At 47.2% G+C, this 18,231-nt stretch overlaps 2 protein-coding genes across 3 annotated transcripts in view; one reads left to right on the plus strand and one right to left on the minus strand.

Moving 5' to 3' along the window:
• trak2 (trafficking protein, kinesin binding 2) overlaps window positions 1-7,761 on the plus strand; it is a 64,697-nt gene extending 56,936 nt beyond the window's left edge. For both annotated transcript variants that reach the window (XM_084152817.1, XM_084152818.1), the window contains 5 exons: window positions 1,410-1,711; window positions 2,694-2,888; window positions 3,066-3,446; window positions 3,851-3,950; window positions 4,060-7,761. In XM_084152817.1, the coding sequence (XP_084008943.1) occupies window positions 1,410-1,711; window positions 2,694-2,888; window positions 3,066-3,446; window positions 3,851-3,950; window positions 4,060-4,891 (1,810 nt within the window). In that variant the 3' untranslated portion in view covers window positions 4,892-7,761. The remainder of the gene's footprint in view (window positions 1-1,409; window positions 1,712-2,693; window positions 2,889-3,065; window positions 3,447-3,850; window positions 3,951-4,059) is intronic.
• Window positions 7,726-17,753, minus strand: trim25l (tripartite motif containing 25, like). Its single transcript, XM_084152820.1, has 13 exons — window positions 16,986-17,753; window positions 16,201-16,296; window positions 15,767-16,000; window positions 15,335-15,494; window positions 14,981-15,016; window positions 14,721-14,762; window positions 14,271-14,321; window positions 14,132-14,179; window positions 13,966-14,013; window positions 10,075-10,569; window positions 9,553-9,660; window positions 8,863-8,928; window positions 7,726-8,565 (listed from the first exon to the last, which is right to left on the minus strand). Exons 1-13 carry the CDS (start codon window positions 17,646-17,648, stop codon window positions 7,991-7,993), a joined length of 2,622 nt encoding a protein of 873 aa, XP_084008946.1. The 5' UTR covers window positions 17,649-17,753; the 3' UTR covers window positions 7,726-7,990.
• Between the last annotated feature and the right edge of the window lie 478 nt (window positions 17,754-18,231).

The raw sequence follows: 18,231 nt of genomic DNA on the forward strand, positions 1-18,231 counted from the left end.
CAAGTTTCTTTATTGTTCTGTATTCCTCTGAGCATGCCACCCGAAACGCACACAAGGATTCGGCGCTCCTGAGCGCATCCCTGATTTGGGTCTATGTCTGGAATTCAATCAGATTGTGTGCGGGGCGGACTGTGAGAGGATCACGGACAAACGCAATGATATCCTTGGGCATGCTTGTAGTCTTCAAATCTGGTGGAGAAGTTGTCCCTCAGCTGCTTGATGAAATCTTCCGTCACCTCTGTGACAATGCTGCGGCCTGGTCCCTCTGCCTGTCGTTTCTTCAGTGTGCTGAAGTGCAGTAGCCTTCCAGATAACCCAAAGTCCAAATCCAACAACTCAAGCTTCCTAGGAAAGGCCTTAAGGTTTTCCACCATATCCACGACTGTTTTACCTCTTTCTTGTAATTGCAGGTTTAACCCGTTTAAGTGACAGAATGTGTCAGCCAAAAAATCTGTGTGTAGCTTGGAGTTAACGCTTCAATGTTTCTGTGTCGGGCCTCTGTCTGGGAAGGATACTTTGAAAGGTCCATGCTTAGATTCATAATGACGTCTGAGATTTAATTCTTTGCAAACAGCGACATTTTTTCATTGCAAATAAGACACAGTGGCTTGGCATTGGGTGAATATGGTAAGATGAATGCATCTCTCTGTACATTATTCCCTGAAACTTTGATTTTCATTATCCACCTTTCTTTTGATACTTTTTGAGAGCAACATTTTCTCTTGCTATCAACCTAATTGTTCTGAACGAATGTCGACGTTAAATAAAGTAGAGTAACCTACAGTGAGCTACGTAGACCTGTTTTTCCCACCAATCAACGCACAGAGAAATAGACCAAATAATATTTGAATAGAGACATGGTGATTTTATGAGCGTAATCAGATCGAAATGATTATGTTATTGTCACTGAATTTATTATGTACTAATCGGATGTGTTAAAAATGTTTTATTTGTAGTTATTATATACTAATTATGTTCTGGCCCGCCGACTATTAGCTCAGATGTTGGCCCGAGGCCAAACCTAGTTGACGAACCCTGTTATAGACAGAAGTGTGCTACATGGCAGACCAATCTGAACTCATCTCTCGGCATGTCCAGCCAACTCATTATCTCAGCCAATCATGGCTAATGGGAAGGTTGCTGTCTTTTTCTGTGGCTAAACCAACTAGGCTCGTAATTTAACAATTGTATTCGTATTTACAGGTGGCATACAAGTTTGTTATTAAGCCACATGAAAGTTTGCATGTTCCAGAAGGCATTTCTGCCAAAAAAGTGCATTTAGATAAAAATAAGTTTACGTTCAAATGCCTCTCCTGTGAAGTAGTGACGCACGACATATGCCTAGTTTCCTGAAACGAGTCACTTTTGGGTAAGCATGTGTTTGTGTTGCGTGTCTGTCTTTGTAATAGGGAGGAGGTCCCACTCGGCAAGCCTGGCGCACCGGGAGGAAATGACCTTGTGTCGGCGCTGCACCGCCTCTCCCTGCGGCGACAGAACTTCCTGTGCGAGCGGCAGTTCTTCCAGGCGGAGCGCAGCAAGAAGCTGGAGGCCCTGGCCGGGGGGGTGGAGTCTGACGTGGAGGGGAGTGGCTACAGCTCACCAATGAGCAGTGTCATGTCATCCTTCACCAACCTATCAGAGTTCTCGGTCTCGTCCAGCTGTTTTAAGACCTTCCTCCCTGAGAAGCTGCAGATCGTCAAGCCCATGGAGGGTAAGGATACGTTCATGCTTTAAGTGTAGTCATGATAATGGCCAAGTTCCAGACTGTCTGATATCAGCCCTGCTGCACAAATTAACCAGTGATTGAATGCCACATCATCTACATTGCAGTCAGGCATCAGATTTCAGTATGTTAGGCTGCGTTTAGACAGGCAGCCCAATTATGATCTTGTTTTCACTACTTGGTCTTTTAAACAATCAGCTCTGAAAAATATCTGATGTGAAAAGATCTGATGTGATTGGACAAAAGACCAATTGGTGGGAAAAAGATCAGAATTGGGCTGCCTGTCTAAACGCAGCCTTAGAGATGTGGTTACTGAATGTAGGCGTCCAGGAATGCAGCCAATAGCTATGACATCTATCCAGGAGTTATTCCTGACCCAATAGCTATGACATCTATCCAGGAGTTATTCCTGACCCAATAGCTATGACATCTATCCAGGAGTTATTCCTGACCCAATAGCTATGACATCTATCCAGGAGTTATTCCTGACCCAATAGCTATGACGTCTATCCAGGAGTTATTCCTGACCCAATAGCTATGATGTCTATCCAGGAGTTATTCCTGACCCAATAGCTATGACGTCTATCCAGGAGTTATTCCTGACCCAGTAGCTATGACGTCTATCCAGGAGTTATTCCTGACCCAATAGCTATGACGTCTATCCAGGAGTTATTCCTGACCCAATAGCTATGACGTCTATCCAGGAGTTATTCCTGACCAGACGATGACCTTACTGTGATGTATATTATCATATCTGTATACTGGTACTCTTGTAATTAGGATGTTTAGTTGTGATGTAACACATTGATCCCTGACCTCTCTAGGCTATCTGAGACCAGAGTTTGAACCCAGTTGGTCACATTATGATATCTGTCAACTGTAACACTCCTAATTGTCATATGTGAATATTAGACTGTGAGTAATGCATTTGACGCCTGACCCCTTAACCTTTAACCTCTGACCCCTCTAGGCTCCCTGACTCTGCACCACTGGCAGCAGCTGGCCAAGCCCCACCTGGGCACCATCCTGGACCCCCACCCGGGCGTGGTCACCAAGGGCTTTCGGCCCCTCCCCCATGATGCTCTCACCGACGCCGTCTACCGCCTCACCGACCTGGAGGAAGACGAAGAGGGAGGTGATGAAGAACAGAAATATGACATGAGAGGTGCTTTTATTCACTATGTACATTTCACAAATGACTGACTGGGTAAATGTGCTACATAAGTACTATGTATTATTATTATTATTATGAAAGTAGTTTTTTGTAAACGATTGGTTAAAAATGATAATTTAGCAGTCTCACTAACAAAGGTTTTGGACTCTTCCTGAATTGTTCATTCAGGAAAGAGAGAGAAGGAAGGGACAGACGCCTGGGAGAAGGGAGAGGAAGAGGAGGAGGAGGAGGAAGGAGGGATCACCTTCAAGGTGCAGTGCTCGTCAACACCGGAAGAGAAGAGGGAGAGGAGGAGGGAGCTTTTGCCGTTGAACGGGCCACCGGTGTCTCCCGTGTCCCCCGTTTTCCTACCAGTACCAGGCTCTCCACAGCTCCCTCTAATCGCGGTCCCCTCTGACCTCTCTATGACCTCTAATGCCACCTGTGACATCATTAGGAGCCCGGCCCTCTTGGCTCCGCCCGTCACTGTAACATCCACTTCTCCTGTCCAATCCCAGAGCCAGACTGTCACCAGTCTCACCACCCCCACTACTACTTCATCCTCGTCAGGTAAGTACAAAAATAAAAATATTAACATTAAAAGTTTAACGCTAAAGCTGGAATCCTTAATGGTGAAACAGCCGTTTGCGATATTACAACGGCAAATAAGTTACTGCAACAACGGACACTGTTTTGCCCCTCTGACATAATGGCCCTCGCCATAGAAGAGCACAATATGTACTGCATTGTTTCACCTTGCTGCCTGACGCTCCGCAGCTCAGCAACAACAACCGTAACAACGTGTTGGAGCGGCCAGTGGTGCTGTTTGCCCTTACTTCTCAAAACAAATAATTGCTGTACAAATGTGTCAATATTTCTCTCCCAAGATAAGAAACTGAAAAGGGTAGTTATTGGAAGCCGTTGGTTTGTGTTGGTCTGTGATCTAAGTTGACGTGTGTGTTTTGTCTCTTCAGTTCATAACCCGGGGAAATGTCAGAGTTCAACGTTCTCCACCTACACCTTCACAACCTGCCGTATCCTGCACCCCTCTGACATCACCCAGGTCACCTCCAGGTACGCACACACACACACACTCATGACTATGAAGGCGATTGGTGTTGTGTGTTTGTGCTGTGGTGTATATGACATGGCTATGTGGGCTAACATTGTCTCTCTCTCTCAGTTCCCACTGTCAGTCTTCTGTCTCCGAGTACACCCCCAGCTCCATGCGGACAGGCCCCAGCACCCCGGTGACCCCCTGCAGGCTGAGCCTGGGGGTGGACTCCTTCCCCCCTCGCCGCCCCCCCGCCCCCTGTGGCCTGGCCAAGCTGGTCCTGGAGAAGGGCATCTCTGCTTCCCTCTCCACCGCCGATGCCCCCCCTCCCTCACACCCTAAAGCCCCCCTCCCCCAGCATCTCCTCCCCAACACGCCCCCCAACTCCCCGTCCCACTCGCCGGCCCCCTCGCCTGTGCCCTTTGAGTCCCGCGCCTCGGCGCCAGCCGCCTGTGACAACTTCCTGGCGTCGCGGCCGGCCGAGCTCTTCCTCCAGGACGTGTACGGGCTGAAGTTTGGCCGCGCCCATCGCCCCAACCTCCCCAGCCCCGACCCCGCCTCACATAGCCTCAGCCTTAGCCACGCCCCGAGAATCAAATCCAAAGCTAAACCCGCCTCCATCAACATAAACTTAGTCGAGAGGCTACGCCGGCTGGGATTGGTCAAGGTACTCCAGGGGACGGAGCCGTTGTCGGAGGGCCTGGGGCGCCAGGATTCGGCCACCTTCCTGGCCACGGGCGGAGGCAGCCTATTGGACGGCCTGCGGCGGAACCAGAGCCTCCCAGCTATGATTGGAGCGGTGCGGGGAAGTCCCTCCCACCATCTGGGCCAGGCCTCACCTCAACCACCCACCTCCCTAGCCATCGCCCCGCCCCCCTGGGGCAACCTGAAGGTGCAGCGCTCTGTCCGCTCTAGGCCCGCCTCCACTTCCCACGCCCCACCCCTTTCACTTAAACGCTGAAGAAGTGATGACACTACAGGGAGGCGGGGTTTGGAGGGAAGCTAAGACTGAACAGTACAATTTGGGCCCGCACCCTCTCTCCTTCTCCACCCCTCTTTTAGACTGATATTCGGAGGAGAAAAGGGCAACAAGTGGGGGGAAAAGTCCCTCCCCTTTTTATGAATTCTTCTTAAAAGCACAATATTGTTAAAAATTGAAACTTGTATTAATGCCACGGTGTGTGTGTGTGCCATTTTAAAAGGGCTTTATTAGCTGTTCCTAGCCTTGCCTGCCTTCCCTCTCCAGCCCTCTAGGGGGTGCTGTAGGTAGATGTTATCCCTGCTCTCTTCTGCTCTGCTCCTGCTACAGTAGTTATTCATCTGTGAGGCTCTGGACGCTCAAAAGATGGGAAGATGAAAAGAGGAAATAAGTAAGTTGTTGAGGGCTTGAGAATGTTAGAGGGATAGGGAAGAAGAAGAGAAGGAGAAGAAGAAGAAGAAGGTTAAAGGGGAAGTGGTAGAATGATCACTGTATGTATAAACAATGAACTTGACTTTGGTGTCAAGGAGAGGACGATAAAGGAGGTCAGAGATGAGGGAAGGAGAGAGAAGAGCAGTGTAAAGAGAAAGCTTGAGCCTCCAGAGCCTCACTGTCTAGGGGCTTGTTGTTCTGTAGTTTGAAGCAGTAGAGCCGTTTGTCATGTTATATACGCTAGCTAGACTCGCTACACCCCTTATCTTCTCTTAGGAACCAGGCTGGCGCCCATGCACCTTACTACTGCCAGCCCGTCGCTAGGGAACTACATTCTAGCCTTCCCAGTGTTACTACCAATACAGTGAACCTTTTGCTTTGCTGTCGTCAGGGGCAACTCTCTCTGTGCATTGCAATAGGCTACAACCAGTGTCTGAAATGCATGGCGTGTCCTGAAAACGACACGCTTCTTTACCTCCAGGTCCCAGCATGCACCTGGCCCTCTGGGGGTGGGTGGGGTAGTGGTCTGACTGACAGGTCCGAGGCTGCTCCTCCTCAGGTCTCATAAGGAAGAGGTTGTAACGCCTTAAAATAGTTGTTTAGTTCTGTTTGGGTGTTTTGGTTTAAAGACGTGTGTATTTTATTAGACGCTTAGTGGGATGGGTAGGTTTACCTGGTCCCAGATCTGTTTGTACTGTCTTGCCAGACCCCTATGGTCTTTGTCATGTTACAGCACAAACTGATCTGGGACCAGGCTAGGATGCAGCTGGGATGGACTATTCCTCAGCGGGGCTGTTTGGGCCTGTGCTGTTAAGAATCCTCTCCAGCGACTACTATGGTCTCCGTTTCCAGTCAATAACCTTGTAACCTTCCATCCCAAATCGATCACTAGGCCCTATGCACTTGTGGAGATCTGAGAGGACTTGATTGGTATAACCAATATGGTGAAATTCCACCTAGCCAATCAGAGGGCAAGGTAGATGTATTACCAAATTGCTTACACCTGTCAAATCCTGACAGACCTCCACAAGTGTATAGGGCTTAGGGGTCGATTTGGGATTGGGCTCTTATCTCAGGCCCATGGCGTGCTCAGGTCTGCGTTCATTGGGGAACACCATTGTGGAATGTTCCAGTATAAATATATGCAGAACAACTATGCCTCTGACATCAGGAATCACGTCAGCTCTATTCATGACATTTCTAACGTTCCACAACGTTTGCCTACTCAACATGGCCCTGGTTCAAGAGGTTTGGTCCCAAACAGGGAACCATCAGCATCCTAGGTAGAAGTGGGTGTACTATGTTTTAATCCAGGTTAGCGCCGAGTCTCATCTAATACATGGTTCACTACTACTGGGGGTTGTGGTCTTAAAGGTTATTCTATTCACTCAGCGGCCAGTAGAGGGCAACATGGTGTTGTGTGATATTGAACAGCTATGAGACTAAGGCAACTAGTACCTTCTCCTGTAAAGGCATTTATTTTCAATCTGAAAGGACTTGATAGGTATATGCGGTAGAGCCTAAGCAATATGGGGAAATTCCAGCTAGCCTATCAGAGGTCAAGGTCAAACAAATCCCATACTATTATTCCTGTCAGATCTACTGGAGTGTCTAGTTGGGAGGGGCTAGACTATAGCCTGGGTACCAGTCTGTGTTATCATTCCACATGTGTTCGCATGACACGGAGTACATGGAGTGGAATGCTAGCAAAACAGGTTCTGGATTTCAGGCTAGCTAGACTAGAGTGTGACCCTTTGACCCTGTGCCCTTTGACCCATACTTGACCCTCAGACATCCCTGCTATACCTATTTTCTTGCCGTTCGTCCGTCCGTCCAACTGACCTATCCCACTTATCATGAACTGCACTTTTTAACCTGATTTACGGATATCACTAGTTAGGAAATATTACTGACAAATATTAATATTAAGACTAGGTAATAGCATCAAATAAGTTATTTAGCATTTCATGTAGAAATTGGATTTTTTTTTGTGACTCCATTGTATGATGAACCATTGAAAAGGGAATCCAAGCTGTCGTGTTTTTATAACTATATCAGTGCAAACCAAAACTCCTGTCATTTTTAAATACAGTGAAATGCTTTGTGTTGGCTTGTGTGTGTTTTGTAATACCTATTACTTATGTAACGACGAGGAAAGAGCATCAGTTTTATACCAGGGTTTCTGCTATGTGGGAGGAGAGGGGTGAAGACTGTTCATTCTATTGAATATAGTTCTATGTCTCATACTGTTGGCTCTATTGAATCTAGCTGATGGGTGATGGTGGAGGTTCTTATGGGATCTGTGTAGTTGGAAGGGTTCATCATTCGTTTTAGACCTCGCGCCTCTCCTCGACGCTTCATAAAACACCCAAGATTATCATTTTGGTGCTTTTGTTTTAATAAAGGAAATGAAAAAATGATTTGGTTGTCTGTTTTATATTTGTCTTATAACTAATGGACTAGTGTACACACACACACACACACGTACACACACACACACACACACACACACACACACACACACTATTTCTCAGAAGTGCAGCACTTGGGCTATTTTGTAAATGTTTAGGAAACAAACAATGAAAGTTAAATGATTTCCTATAAAGCGGCGATAACAGATGGGGATCTATACAGAGGTTGTCGGTCTCATCACATGGGGCAGATCTTGATGCTGTCGGATGTCTGGCTGAACTGACCCAGACCAAAGTCCAACCCAACACCAACTCCACTACCCACTCCGAAGGCCGCGTACAGCGGCTGTGTAAAGTTAGCACGGAACGTGTGCAGGTGCGCCATGCTCTCTGCCACGCTATAGAACGCCAGGGTGCCTGCGGTGAGGTCCAGGAACAACCCCAGACGCGGCGAGTACGTCACCGGGATATCCCTCTTCTCATTGGCATGCATTGCCGTGCAACACGTATCCGACAGCTCCAGGCTCCATGATTGGGCGTTGTAGCCAAGCCCCACCCTGGCATCCGCCCCCTTCCTGCTCAGGGCTCCATAAGCTACGCCCATGGATGACCCCTTCCCCCGCCAATCCACCTCCCAGTAACAGCGCTGGGCGGACAGGGGGGCCTGGCACAGCACCTGGGTCCAGCCGTCGAAGCGTTGGGGGCAGTCTGGGTAGGGCTGCCCTGCCCCCTGTAGGGTGGCCTTGGTGTTACCCTCCGACAGGCTCAGACGCCGGTGGGCTGTCCTCATGTCTAGGGTCAGGGTACAGGCATCTGGGGGAAGGGAGAGTGGAGGGATGGATGAATAGTTATGGTATGGGGATAAGGTCTTTGCAGATTTGGTAGTCAGCTGTTTTTGCTGTATAATGAGCCTATTCCTTCCCTTTGGCCCTAACTTTCTGAAGTTTCCAGATCTGAAAGTTGGAATCAAAATGGTGGACGCTACACTGCTTATACCTACCCAGACCCTTCCGATCTGCAAACATGGAAGGCTGAGGGCCAAGGAGACAGGGTAGGGAGCTAACTGGAACAGCCTGCATTTGTATATATGTTAAGCTGTTCTATACTCACACTGCAGGAACTCCTCTCTGCTCCTGGGCTCTGGGGCCTGGATGCTGGAGATGTCTATCTCCCTCACTACAGGAGACAGAGGCAGCATGAGGGGAGAGGATCACAACCAGTGGTGGAAAAAGTACCCAGCTTGAATAAAAGTATACAGTAGATACCTTAATAGAAAGTTATACAAGTAAAAGTGAAAGTCACCCAGTAAAATACTACTTGTATTCTAAAAGTATTTAGTTCTAAATATACTTAAGTATCAAAACTAAAAGTATAAATCATTTCAAATTCCTTATATTAAGCCAAGCAGACAGTACCATTTCTTGTTTTAAACATTTACAGATAGCCAGGAGCCCACTCCAACACTCAGACATAATTTATAAAAGATGCAAATGTTTTTAGTGAGTCCGTCAGATCAGATCAAAAAAAATAAAATAACATTGTAAAGTGGTTATCCCACTGGCTATAAGGTGAATGCACCTATTTGTAAGTCGCTCTGGATAAGAGCGTCTGCTAAATGACGTAAATGTAATGTACAGCTACCCCAAAAAACTACTAAAGTAGTACTTTAAAGTATTTTTACTTAAGTACTTTACACCACTGATCACAACAAGGGTAACCATAAGTATAGGGCAATATGTTTTCCTCAGATGTAGAGAGGAAGAATTGGAGGATGAAGAAAAGGAATGAATGATGACTCACATGCAGGGAAAGCTGGCATCTGATTCATGATGGGGTCAGGGGTCGGCGGATCCAGGAAGAGGCTGGTATTCACTTCTGGTTGGGATTCAGTCAGAGCACCCATCTCCCCTGTCGAAACAGAAAGGCTAGTAAGACCAGGGTGTATGACCTCTGATGGGGTTAAAGGTCAAGGGTACATTATAAAGTGTCTACACTTGTGAAAGGCTAGTAAGACCAGGGTGTATGACCTCTGATGGGGTTAAAGGGTTGAGGGTCGGGACCATAGAGATAGATAGAGGACTCATCTTTGTATCTGTGCCATTTAAGAGTCTGTGACAGCATGGGCAGCGCCATTGAGGCAATCTCCATTTTCACGATTGGCTGATCCGTCCTGACGACCCGGTTGTACATGACTCCAGTGAAGTTGGAAGTCCCACCCAGTTGACTACGTTAAAATGGTGGAAGCCCTCAATGGTGCTGCCCATGCTAATACAGCCTTTTGGCCACTAGAGGCCTCTATCATTCTCTCTGGTAGGGACTCACATGGGTTAACTCCACCAGTGTTGTTGTTGACTGGTCCTGCTGCCGGTGTGGCACGTCGATGGGAGCGGAAGAGACTTGCTATGGAGCCCATCCGGCTGAAAGCTCCTGAGGCTGGGGTGGCTTGGGTAACAGCACGGGGGGTAGGGCTGGGGGTGGGTTCTGGTCTGGGTGTCTCTCTCCGGCTGGGAGTAGGGCTGGTTCTGGCTGGCTCTCTCCGGCTGGGAGTAGGGCTGGTTCTGGCTGGCTCTCTACGACTTGGAGTGGGGCTGGTTCTGGCTGGCTCTCTACGACTTGGAGTAGGGCTGGTTCTGGCTGGCTCTCTACGACTTGGAGTAGGGCTGGTTCTGGCTGGCTCTCTACGACTTGGAGTGGGGCTGGGGCTGGGGCTGCGTCTGCGCGTCTCTCTTCGGCTTTGGGTAGGGCTATTTCTGGCTGGCTGTCTCCGGCTCGGAGTGGGATTAGATCTGCCGCTTGGTCTGGGGGCTGCCTCTCTGGCTGTGGAGAGACGAGAGGTATTACTGGGTGAGCATGGCTTGGTGAGTCTAAAGGCGTCCGCATACATTGGTTCAGTTTGCTTCTAGCAGAACTCGGTCTGTTGAAATAACCTTTGCTTGAAGAACTTCAATATTACTGTTTTGTCCCGCTTGAGCCACCGTAGCAACAACATACCCAGTAACACTTCCTCAAAATAGAATAATAAAGATAAATCAAGAAATCTGTAATAAATGTTGACGTTTTTGCCGAGGAGGTCCTAGTCGTGCAATTTTACATCTAACTAAAATGTTTGGTGCAGTATTTCTCAAGTGAAAAAATTTGCATTAAAACTAGCCAACAAACAATCCCGTCCATAGCTCCCACTCCTACTAGGAGCAGTACCTGGTCCAGTAATACTGTTGACCAATCACTGACGAAGGGGCGTGGACTTCAGCTACCGAACATCGACTTGCCTCAATAAATTTTTTGGTGTGCACGAACAGCCCCAAAAAACTGCTGAAGACCAAAATGAACCAAAACGTCACAAAATGTAGTCATAATATATGCACAAACTGTTTCGACTGCGACGCATACAGTATGCTTCCCAGTCTAAACAGTTTACGACACATTTTTGTGACGTTTTGGTTCATTTTGGTGTTCGGCAGGGGTTTCCTTGGCTGTTTGCATACACTACATTTTTTCTAGATGCAAGTTGAAGTTCGGTAGCCGAAGTCTACGCCCCTTTGTCGGAGATTGGTCAACAGGACTACTCTTAGTAAGATTGGGAACTATGGACGGGATTCTTCAATTAAGTGTTTGTCGTTCAACGAGAGACGACTAGTTTTCATGCACATTTTTTCACTTGTGAAATACTGCACCAAACATCTTAGTTAGATGTGAAATTGTGCAACTAAGACCTCATTGGCAAACATTTCCACATTAATTACAGATTTCTTGATTTATCTTAGATTAATTCAGACTATTTTGAGGAAGTATTACTGGGTATGTGGTTGCTACGGTGCTTCAAGAGGGACAAACAATAGTAATATTGCCGCTTTTTCCTCATTTTTCAAGCGAAGGTCTTTAGGGAGTATGTGAGCACAGACGTTCACTTCGCCTAGACAAGTTTTGCTAGGAGCAAACCGAACCTACAGTGAGGGAAAAAAGTATTTAATCCCCTGCTGATTTTGTACGTTTGCCCACTGCCCAGAAATGATCAGTCTATAATTTTAATGGTAGGTTTATTTGAACAGTGAGAGACAGAATAACAACAAAAAAATCCAGAAAAGCGCATGTCAAAAATGTTATAAATTTATTTGCATTTTAATGAGGGAAATAAGTAATTGACCCCCTCTCAATCAGAAAGATTTCTGGCTCCCAGGTGTCTTTTATACAGGTAACGAGCTGAGATTAGGAGCACACTCTTAAAGGGAGTGCTCCTAATCTCAGTTTGTTACCTGTATAAAAGACACCTGTCCACAGAAGCAATCAATCAATCAGATTCCAAACTCTCCACCATGGCCAAGACCAAAGAGCTCTCCAAGGATGTCAGGGACAAGATTGTAGACCTACACAAGGCTGGAATGGGCTACAAGACCATCGCCAAGCAGCTTGGTGAGAAGGTGACAACAGTTGGTGCGATTATTCGCAAATGGAAGAAACACAAAAGAACTGTCAATCTCCCTCGGCCTGGGGCTCCATGCAAGATCTCACCTTGTGGAGTTGCAATGATCATGAGAACGGTGAGGAATCAGCCCAGAACTACACGGGAGGATCTTGTCAATGATCTCAAGGCAGCTGGGACCATAGTCACCAAGAAAACAATTGGTAACACACTACGCTGTGAAGGACTGAAATCCTGCAGCGCCCGCAAGGTCCCCCTGCTCAAGAAAGCATATATACAGGCCCGTCTGAAGTTTGCCAATGAACATCTGAATGATTCAGAGGAGAACTGGGTGAAAGTGTTGTGGTCAGATGAGACCAAAATCGAGCTCTTTGGCATCAACTCAACTCGCCGTGTTTGGAGGAGGAGGAATGCTGCCTATGACCCAAGAACACCATCCCCACCGTCAAACATGGAGGTGGAAACATTATGCTTTGGGGGTGTTTTTCTGCTAAGGGGACAGGACAACTTCACTGCATCAAAGGGACGATGGACGGGGCCATGTACCGTCAAATCTTGGGTGAGAACCTTCCCTCAGCCAGAGCATTGAAAATGGGTTGTGGATGGGAATTCCAGATTGACAATGACCCAAAACACACGGCCAGGGCAACAAAGGAGTGGCTCAAGAAGCAGGACATTAAGGTCCTGGAGTGGCCTAGCCAGTCTCCAGACCTTAATCCCATAGAAAATCTGTGGAGGGAGCTGAAGGTTCGAGTTGCCAAACGTCAGCCTCGAAACCTTAATGACTTGGAGAAGATCTGCAAAGAGGAGTGGGACAAAATCCTTCCTGAGATGTGTGCAAACCTGGTGGCCAACTACAAGAAACGTCTGACCTCTGTGATTGCCAAACGGGTTTTGCCACCAAGTACTAAGTCATGTTTTGCAGAGGGGTCAAATACTTATTTCCCTCATTAACATGCAAATCAATTGATAACATTTTTGACATGCGTTTTTCTGGATTTTTTTGTTGTTATTCTGTCTCTCACTGTTCAAATAAACCTACCATTACAATAATAGACTGATCATGTCTTTGTCAGTGGGCAAACGTACAAAATCAGCAGGCGATCAAATACTTTTTTCCCTCACTGTATATGTGTGTAGTGTATATTGATGTGTGTAGTGTATATTGATGTGTGTAGTGTATATTGAAGTGTATAGTGTATATTGATGTGTATAGTGTATATTGAAGTGTATAGTGTATATTGATGTGTATAGTGTATATTGAAGTGTATAGTGTATATTGATGTGTATATTGAAAATCAGCAGGGGATCAAATACTTTTTTCCCTCACTGTATGTATGCGGACGCCTTTATGATTGCATAGAGAATGAGTGGAAAAGAGAGGCGGTTGAATATGTTTCATACACTCTAATGATGACTGAATTTGTAGTATTGGTCAAGCCCACCTAGGGAGGTGGTCAGGTGATACATTCATGGAATTGATAACTGCAGTTATTCTTAAGAGGTTCATGATTTGACACAGTACTGATGGAGGAGACAGGAAGGAGGACCATACACAGATGATAAGGAAATGTTCCCCTTGTGAGGCAGGCCAACCTGTGGAACCAGTTATGTGATGACAGTTCACAAAGAAAATCTGGGCTTTTCTCTGTGTGTGTGTGTGCTACCTGGTTCTCTCTCCTCTCTCCTCGGCCGGTCTCTGTCAGCTAAAGGAAAGAGGTAGAAGAGAGTCTAAACCCCTTGCACGCATGCAAACACACACACACACGCAAACACACCCACAGACGTCTCACCTCGTGGTTCATCTCTGCTCCTAACATCCTGAGAGAGCAGGCCTACACCTACAGGAGACATGATTAAAGCTAGAATAGTTAGAAGACAATGTGTCATGATGTAATGTTTGATCCTGATCCTCATAGTGAGATTTGGGATGAAACTAGCCACATGACATCAACCTACCACGTGAGTTAGGACCTCGAACCGCCACGGAGACAGTCGGTGTGGGAGCTGAAACATACACATCATTATGTGTCATTCAATGACCTATCACAAACCACATGTTACAACCGATACAGGAAACAGTGGCTAGAGTACATACCTGCAGGACGGCTATTTGTTGTTGTTGTTTTGGATCCCAGACCAGAAAACACTGTGGAATAATGGAATAGTCATTGAAAAGGAAAATTCGCAACGCTCGCTCACCGCTAAAAACATATTGTTCTATTTAAACAATTATTAAAAGCTTGACGTTTTGGCCTTCATCAGTGGCCTTCATCAGGAAAAATACATAATTATTCCAGGTTATGTATTTCATATCCGAACTGCACAATGAATGATGATGACCAAGCACTCAACTACACAAGTCATAGACCAGCAGTAAAAGGAACAGACACTGAGTATAAAGCATCTCCACTGCGGAAATGAAATATTGCCTTTCGACACATTATTTGCTGTTGACTGAAATATCCAATTCAGATTAATTCACAATCTCACTGAATTATGAAAGACCAAGTCATGCTACCCATAAAGAACGGAGAAAACTACTCACAACTCATAAACCCTCCCGTCTTCTGTCCGCCATTTTTTTTGGCTATGATGGGGAAAAACAGTGCAGTGAGTAAGTACAGTCTGTCAATCGCCGATTTAAATGTTTATTGGTAATCGATGGCTTCTTGCTCTGGTCCAGGGCATTACGAGCAGGCTTGCTTATGCTGAGCCTTCTTCAAGAAGAGGAAGTTCAACTTCTTCAACAGGCCACACGTAACACCCTGGACCAGAGCTAGAGACATCCTCTGGACTAGAACTCGCCTTTGTCTCCTAAGGTGAACAGTGTTGTATCATTCACTGAAGAGAAGGATGAGAAATAACATTTTATTAACACATTGACATTGTACTGGTCCACTGATATCAGTCTATAACATAGTGCGGAAAAAATACTCTGTCTTTATAACGATGTTTATAGTGAACGAGGTAATGGTGATCTCTGCTAGTAGTGCCTTTTCTGTGTGTGTGTGTGTATAGTTTGTGTGTTATGTGTGTATAGTATGTGTGTGTGTGTGTATAGTGTGTGTTTGTATAGTATGTGTGTGTGTGTGTGTGTATAGTGTGTGTATAGTGTGTATGCGTGTGTGTATAGCATGCATGTCCTCCACTCTGACACACCTGTCTTGGTGATCTTGCCCAGTTCCACGTTGCACATGTCCTCCACCCTCTCCCGTAGGTTCAGGATGGCTTCACGTACAGGCTCAAACGTAGCCTCTGGATTGGCCACCACACACGGCAGATCATTACACTCAAACGGGCTGCACAGAGACTCACAGGTCTGGAGGGAGGGTGGGGGGGCACAGGAGGAGGAGGAGGAGAGGAGGATGGGGGTGGAAGAGGGCAGAGATGGAGAAAGGAAGACAGAAAGAGGAGAGGAGAGGAGAGGAGTCATTTAAGAAATGATCCCTTTTGTGATAAAAGCATGACTAGGGCTGTTTATTAACTATTGGCCCATCCCAGCCATTTCCAATACGGCCATCAACCAGCTGCATGCAGCCAAATTGGATCAAAAATTCATAAAAGGGTCACAGAAACAGAAAAGCGTCCTACCTCTAGGAAGTGGATGTTGTCTTCACAGCGGAACACCTCCTTCATGTCCTTGTCTCTCCTCTTCAGCTCAGAGATCTCGGCCTCCAGCTTGTCCACCACGTCCTGGGCCTCGCTTACTTTCTCCTGCCCAGCCTGGTTCATCACACCCTCCACCAGCTCCTGGAGCCTCTCCACCGAGCGCTGGAGCTCCGACAGCACCATCTCTGTGTCACCATGTACCCTGTCTGCTGAGCGCTGGGGACACAAACGCAGGTATACACACATACACACACAGGTACTGTATGGAGGTGCATAGAAAGGTACTCATTGAGGAACACAAACGCACACACACACACACACACACACACACACACACACACATACACACACACACACACGCACACACACACACACACTGGTGTGTTGTGGTGTGTGTGTGTGTCCTAAGCCCTTACCTTCGTTGCCTCCAGCATCTTCTTCATCTCTTTCAGCTCTCCTTCTCTTTCTTTCAGTCTCTGATGATTCTCTGTCTGCACCTCAGCCAGCTCTTTCTGCAAAATACAATACACAGTCACAGTCACTTAAACTGACTCCTGAATGGACTGGAATGCAGTCTGGAATGCTCACTGGCCCACAAAGACAACTACATAATCACCTAAGATATGGCACCACCTTACAGTGCACACACAGACACACACACACACACACACACACACACACACACACACACTTCTGATGAATCACCACAGCAAAGGCTGAATGAGAGGCAGTTTCTAGGTGTGGACAGATCAGCTGTGATGGGACATAGTCAGCCCAGCAACCTGTATGGATGTTTTGATTAGACTGTATTTAGATGTTTTTCCTTTGTGAGTCTGTACATGGTGTTGTGTCTGATTAATATAATAATAATAATAATAATAATATATGCCATTTAGTAAACGCTTTCATCCAAAGTGACTTACAGTCTTGTGTGAATACCATATGGGTGGCCCAAGCGGGAATCGAACTTTGGCTTTGCATGCAGTGCCATGCTCTACTCACAGAGCCACACAGGACCTGATTGGGTGTTGTTTTGTTGTAAAGGAAGTGTCATGAGTAACCTTGCCTGAGACCTGAAGACTTGCATTAGCTCCCAGAGCTAATGCCTAGCCTTTGGTTCAGCAGGATAACACAGTCTTGTGCCAGGCAGTTGATCACATTGGTGGGAGGATATGTGGTATGGTGGTGTCTGAGGGCTTACCTGTCTCTCCATGCGCTCTGCCTTGGTGGAGGTGGTCTCATGGTCCTTGTGCTGGTTACTGGTGCACAGCCAGCACACAAACATCTGGCACTGGCGACAGTAGAACTCCTGCAGGTACTTGTGCTCGGTACAGATCTTCTGCGCCAGCTTGGCCGTGGGTGCGATCAGCTCATGCTTTTTCAACGGCGCTTTCGTCTGATGCGGTTTCAGGTGGGCCTCGCAGTAGGACGCCATACACACCAGGCAAGACTTCACCGCAGCCCGCTGGTCGCCAGCGCCGTGGCACGTGTCACAGGGCACGGCCATGGCTGGCAGCTGGCTGGCAGCACCACCACGGGGACCTCCCTTGGCTCTACCCATGGTGTTGGCACGGTGGGCGCTCCGGATAGACTCCCTGGCGGAGGTGGTGAGGGCCCCCTTGCGGAGCTGCTCCACGGCCTCTGCCAGCATGGTGTTCCTGGATAAGGAGGGCTTGGGACAGAAGATCTGGCGGCACTGGGGGCAGCTGTAGACTCCGGGGGAGCGAGGGTCGTCCTTGCTCCAGTAGTCCTTGATGCAGCCCATGCAGTAGCTGTGGCCACACGGGATGGTGACTGGCTCATTGGGGAGGTCCAGGCACACAGGACAGTTGAACTGCTCCTCCGTCCATAGATTACCACTCATAGTGAGACCGCAGGTAGTAGAGGTGACTGTAAACTATTACAAAGAGAGACAGAGAAAGAGAGATATGTAGCTACAGAGCAGAGGCACACAGAGATGTGAGGTATAAGAGGCAGGTATGAGACTGTCCAGGGTGGCAGTCAGAGATGTGGTGATCTCATATGAGATTGACCTATGGTGTTGTCAGGATAAAAGGAAGACAGGTAGAAGGGCGGGGCTAGAGTCACGAAGCTGGTTTAGGGAGAAAAACAGGAAGGGGATGAGTTTCCTTGTGATGTCACATAGCTAGAATAGAAGGTCACCAGCATGATACAGTAACATAACAAAAAAGAAAGTCACATGCTTCCTTCCTAGAGTTAACCTAGAGTGGAATGGTCTAGGTATAATCAGCTGATACGGAATCAGCTGATTATACCTAGACCATTCCACTCTAGGTTAACTTTCTCTCTCTCTTTCTCTCTTTCTCTCCCTCCATCTCTTTCTCTAAAAAACAACACAGTGTGCGAAAACAGCCGCTAGGTGGAAGTGGTGATCTGACCAAGCCTGTCTTTAAACAGTGGAGGCCACAGGAGGCTGGTGGCACCTT

This window comes from Coregonus lavaretus, assembly GCF_964263955.1.
Source record: "Coregonus lavaretus genome assembly, chromosome: 35".
NCBI classification, from domain to species: Eukaryota; Metazoa; Chordata; class Actinopteri; order Salmoniformes; family Salmonidae; genus Coregonus; species Coregonus lavaretus.

Bases quoted from the DNA above. Each gene is read 5' to 3' on its own strand.
- trim25l (XM_084152820.1), bottom strand. From the start codon at position 17,648: ATGAGTGGTAATCTATGGACGGAGGAGCAGTTCAACTGTCCTGTGTGC. The intron at 15,017-15,334 runs GTGTGTCAGAGT...CCTTCTCTTCAG, and splicing joins GGGCAAGATCACCAAGACAG to TGAATGATACAACACTGTTC. The intron at 10,570-13,965 runs GTGAGACGTCTG...GTCTCTCCACAG, and splicing joins GAGCAGAGATGAACCACGAG to CCAGAGAGGCAGCCCCCAGA.